The sequence below is a fragment of the Centruroides sculpturatus genome, unplaced genomic scaffold (assembly GCF_000671375.1).
Source record: "Centruroides sculpturatus isolate CEXI.00-Female unplaced genomic scaffold, Cexi_2.0 scaffold449, whole genome shotgun sequence".
Lineage (NCBI taxonomy): Eukaryota > Metazoa > Arthropoda > Arachnida > Scorpiones > Buthidae > Centruroides > Centruroides sculpturatus.
In genome coordinates, this window is record NW_019384714.1 from 278,324 (window position 1) to 284,039 (window position 5,716).

The window sequence follows — 5,716 nt, forward strand, 5'->3', positions numbered from 1 at the left end:
TCGACCTTGTTTGTTCTCCAAGTTGTATATGAAATATGAAATTGTCCATCCTGTACGACATCTGTACAATAGTGGTTTGTGTTTTATGGTATGTTTTTAAAAAAATTTTTTTAAAAAAACAGTTTATCTACTCGCGTATTTTTGTACAAATTTTCTCATGTTTTATTTTTTATGTCTAGTTGGCTGAAGAGGGGCCAATGCCCGAAACGCGTAATGTAAAAGGCGTCCCAACTGAATAAATAGTCAATAAGTTGCCAAGTGTTGATATATGTCACCTTAGTGTGTCTGCAAAGAAACAGCTTAATAACAACAACACGGTTTCATCAGAATCAAACTTTAGAATATTTATTGAGAAATTTTTTGTGTACAAAATTTCAAACAACAGTGTTTGCTATTTATGTTTTGTAGATTAACATCATGCCAGTGATCTCCATTGATACTTCTTATCTTTGAAGTATGTCATGCATAGAATGTCACAACATGTTCTGAAGTATGTTATCAACTGAATGAGAATTTTTGCCTTGAAAATTTCAATATTTTGTTTACAATCTTCATATACCACACTCTTTGTTTACAATGAGTGTGATATATGAATGTGAATTTTTGTTGCATGCTCAAGATTGATCTTAGCTCAATATACCATTTATTTTTCTTCTGTTGGTTTGTAAATTTAGAAGTAGACCTTTTCAACACAACCGTAGCAACAACAATAAACAGTGTTACCCCAAAAACTTTGAAATTTGTATATTATTATTATGTAGTTACTTATAATAAAAGAATATGCAGTTTATTCTTATGAATTAAAATTGTGACATTTCAGAGTAAATACCCTGAATAAAATTTATCCAAATGAGAATAATTTCTCTTGAAAAGATTTTCTAAAATTGCTTTTGAAGCACCTTATTCCAGGTTACAATAAAACCTGAAGTTGCAACAAAAAATAAATCATTTCTTACTACATACTATGATTTACCAAGAGACTTGGCAATATTTTGGAGAAGAATGCCTGTGTAATTTTCCACAACACAATTGGAAGTTTTTCAGTTGCAATTCAATTTCTAATGGTAATACAATTAAGTTTTTTATTGGGAAAAATTTGTTTATTTTTATCACAAGTTTGTAACTTTGTTCATTGTTTTCTATTATTCACATAAGTTGTCAGCTTACATTTTTCATATTTAATATTAACATTGTTCCATATTTTTAAAAAATAATTCTTTTGCACAGGGAGAAATTTATTATTGATATATTTTCACTAACTGTGTTGTTATATATAGATTAAATAAATTATTTGTGGTATTCATAAGATGGGAGGATAATGTTTTTATTGTCACAATGCTCTTTTCTTTGTTTTTTTAATGGTACCTTTTTTTACTTAAATCTGTTAGTTTTTATTATATTATGCTTAAATTAGTGTTTTTAACTTGCTCAGTCAAATGTTTTTTTTTATTTTCACTAAATAATTACATTCTGTTAATTATTTAGTGAAATACTAATCTGTATAAATACTTTCAGACTTAAATATTTTAAACTGATTTTAGATATTTTAAAAAAATATATTTGAAATTATAATAAATATTACAGTAAACAAAAAACAAAATTAGCTTATGTTAATTTTTTCTTATAGCTAATTGAAATTAATTCATTATAACTAATATGTTAAAATGGACTTAAACACAGCATGCTAAATTTTAGCAATAAGTTTTGTTATATATTATTCATAATTTCTTTTTCTTTGTGTGTTTTTCAAGTTATGAAGAATCCAAAAATTAAACATTTCAGATATTTTCCCCTCATTGAAAGCCTCACAACAGCATTAGAAATATTTATTCAAACTTTATTACATGAAAAATATACTTTTTAGACTTTAAAGCTTCAAAGGATTATCCAAAATAATACTGTATGCTCTTATTCAACCATAAATATCAGTAATTTGGTAATAATACTGAATGATTTATATATTTAATAATTTTTAATGCAGTAATTCTATAAACTTACACAAATTAATTTTATATAATAACCATAAAGCAATTTCTTTACTACATGCAATAAAATTGTTATTTGATACTTGAATATGTTAGAAAAATATTCTACCAAATATAACAAAATTAAAAGAACAATATTTTTAATTCTGTTCATATCTTAATAATGATTGGTATGTTGCTATATATGTAAGTATATTTCCTGATATATGTTAAAACACATATTGATATGGATATAATTATACAATGGTACCTCGGGATACGAACGCCCCAGCATACGAAATTTTCAGGATACGACACGAAATTCGAACATATTTTTGCTCCACGATATGAACAAAAACTCACCATACGACTTACATTAGTTCGCAGCGCCATTTTTTTTATTCACTTCTGTTCATTGTTCTCAGTCCGGTGTTTGCTTCGACGTGGAAGGATCTCGCTCGATAAAGGAAATCTCGAGGTATTATCAGAAAGTGACAGATTTTATTGAAAATAAACACCCCGAAAAGGTTCACACTGGCCGTATTGCTGCTCGGAGTAATGACATTTGCCTAAGTCATTTTAGAAACATTTTTAAAAGTAGGCAAAGCCAAACCTCTTTGGATAGATATTTTACCAAGCGACCTCTATCCAGTGAAAGTGCTGGCGAAAGTGAAGGAAAGAAAGCAAAAAGCAGTGAATAAAAATTTTAAAAAATATGTAAAACAACACTAATTTCTTTATATTTTCTAAGTTATTTTTAAGTTATTGTTACATTAAGCTATGTAAGTTAAGTTTTAGTATCATTTCACTTCTCTCTCTCCCCCTCCACCAGTTTACACCCCCACCGTTGTCTATCCTCAAAGGTAAAGTGCAAATAAAACTACATTTTTTAAAATTATTTATTATTCTATTATAGTTATTTATACATTTACAACTACAAAACGCATTTTTCAGTGTTTTCCTTACTAAAGTTATTTTTTTTTATACTAAAGTAGTTTTTTAAATGTACTACTTAGCTTTAATTTGAGTGTGTTTTTCGTGTTGGAACGAATTATTTGGTTTTACATGTTATCATATGGGGAAAATGATTCACCTTATGACATTTTCATGATACGATCTCAGTTTCGGAACGAATTAATTTCGTATCCTGAGGTACCACTGTATATATTACTGTGCTACATTAATTCATCCTGTGTAAATGATAATGTATTTTGTATTATTAGATTACTATTATGATTTGATGCATTTGCAAAATAAATGAGGAATTTTCATTGATTTTGTTTTTCATACATTTAATGAATTTTTGCTGGGTTGCTGTGATGCATAGTAGCAAGAATGAGTCACTGTATGTAAAGAGTACATAATTTAATACACGTTATGTAATTTAACAGGGTCTGATCTGAAGCAAATTTTTTATTGCCAACTTAAACTATTTTTGAATTTTTCAGTTCTTGTTAGATAAGATGATGGTTCATGGAACAATTTGTACATGTCTGTAGTCATTGATAACTAAAATATATTGTTCAAATTGAAGAATTCTACATTTATTTTCAAAATGATCAAATTTTTAAAATGCTTGATAAGAAATAAATTTTTGTAATTGTAAAAATAAGATATCAAATTATGTATAAAAATATTTTTCTGTATGTGTTTCTGTAATGTATATTGATGTATTTATATTTCATTCTTTTTGTATATATATTGAGAAAGAACATTAATTTAAAATTTATTGAAGAATAACATAATATATTTTTAAAACAGTTTTTATATTTCTTTTCAGAATAGTTATAGTGTGTTGTTACAAATGATGCCCATCTTAGTATTAATTTGCTTGTCCTTAATGAGCAGTTTCTTTGTTTCTGATCCTCCATATAGCCTTAGCAGAACATCGTAAGAACATTTATTTTATTATTAATTTAAAGCTGAAATTCTTAATTCTGTATATAATTAAATATAATAATATAAAATCAGACCAGAATGGAAACTTGAATTATGAATTATATATTTTCTTCTAATTATTATATTTTTTTTAATGATAAAAGTTAATTAAAAGTTTTAAGAAATATTTGGTATTATCAATTGAAGTTTAAGTTGCCAATTTAATTTTATAATTTAAATTCTGTATCAAATATTTATTTTTTCAACAGATCTCATAATTCTGATTTGATTCAAATAAATATCTTTACTCCAGCAACATTTAACTTGCTTTTAGCTAGACTTTAAAAAAAATCTTATATTAGAATTTAATATGTCTTATAAGTATGTCATGAAATGCAATTATCATGTTTTGTTCCTTTACTTTCTTAATCTGATTGTTTCTCACTAATGGAAATAATCTGAACAGAAATATTTTCTTTAAAATTATCAAAAAATTGGCATTTTTATGAACAGTTAAAATAAACTTAAATTACAGATAATATGTAGAATTATATTCATTTTTTTGGATGATTTAAATTTTAAAGATTAATGTTATTTATTTAATTGGTCCTATTTGAGCAATTAACAAACTTATTTTATTAATCAAAATTAGATGACAAATATATTGGAGTTTTAAATGAAAAAAATATATAAATGGATGATGATGATGATTCAAAACTTGAATGCTTTTCCAGAAAAGAGCTAATGTATTTTATCTTGTAATATATTCTGAAACCGTGTCTTCCTTTATTTGAATAATTTGTTATCACTACTAGGTGTTTATACAGACACTTGGCAATTCTGTCATCAAGTTTTATTCCGGAATTTTTTATTTGCCAAGACATGTTTTGGGCTCAAGCCCCTCTTTTGTCGGCATTACTTCATGGGATATACTGTAGCATGACAATTAAAAATACATCATATTTTAATTCAATTTAACCTCTTTGTGAATAAAGGATATCTTCCATACACTAAACATCTCAAAGATACAATTTCTTTCAAATTACCTATTCAATTTAGAGGCTTCTTAAATCTCTGTTCTTAATCCTAACATTTCCCAAAACACCATTTACATACAGGCATACTGTGGTTAATTCAGAATCAGTGGAGAGACACTCAGATGAAAACATATTAAACTGGTTAAGGTATCTTCCTTTAATATATGAATTAATGTACAAAAGTCTTTACATAGCAGTAGGACGAACGTCCGCACGTGTCGACAGTCAGTAGTTCTAACAAAGGAACAGGTTAAGACAAAGGGTCATAAAACCTTTTGTTTGGTTATTGGGTAGGTCCCTCTAGTGGGTCAAATTGGTATGCGTCGAGAGTATCGACACCTCCCCTCAATTTGATATCACGGTGAACCTTCTATGGGTCCGATACCCATGTTGGCGACGCACGACCGGTGTTTGTTCGAAAACAATGGTTTGGTTAGAACGTCGGCCGGCATCTCGCTGGTCGGTAGATATTTGATGTCTACGTCTCTGCGTTCGAGAGCCTCCCGGATGAAGTGATGTCGTATCCCGATGTGTTTAGTTCGTGAGTGAAAGATCGGGTTTCTGGCAAGTTTCTGGGCGCTCTGATTGTCGTTGTATATCGTTATGGGATGATCTGATCTTGAGTGAACGTTGCAGAGAAGGTTTTTAAGGTGGATTGCTTCCTTTGCTGCTTCGGTTAGTCCGATGTATTCGGCTTCAGTTGAGCTGAGTGCGACGGTACGTTGTTTTCGTGATTCCCAACTCACTACTGCGCCTGCGAGCATGAACATATAGCCTGTGTAGCTGCGTCGATCATTCGGACATGCTCCCCAATCGGCATCTACATAACCTTCGAGT

At 28.7% G+C, this 5,716-nt stretch overlaps 1 protein-coding gene across 1 annotated transcript in view; it reads left to right on the plus strand.

Annotated features, from left to right (window-relative positions):
• LOC111627904 (dnaJ homolog subfamily B member 14-like) overlaps nucleotides 1–5,716 on the plus strand; it is a 50,052-nt gene that overhangs the window by 39,419 nt on the left and 4,917 nt on the right. Inside the window, exon 7 of the mRNA XM_023371585.1 lies at nucleotides 3,745–3,854. Within this exon, the coding sequence (XP_023227353.1) occupies nucleotides 3,745–3,854 (110 nt within the window). The remainder of the gene's footprint in view (nucleotides 1–3,744; nucleotides 3,855–5,716) is intronic.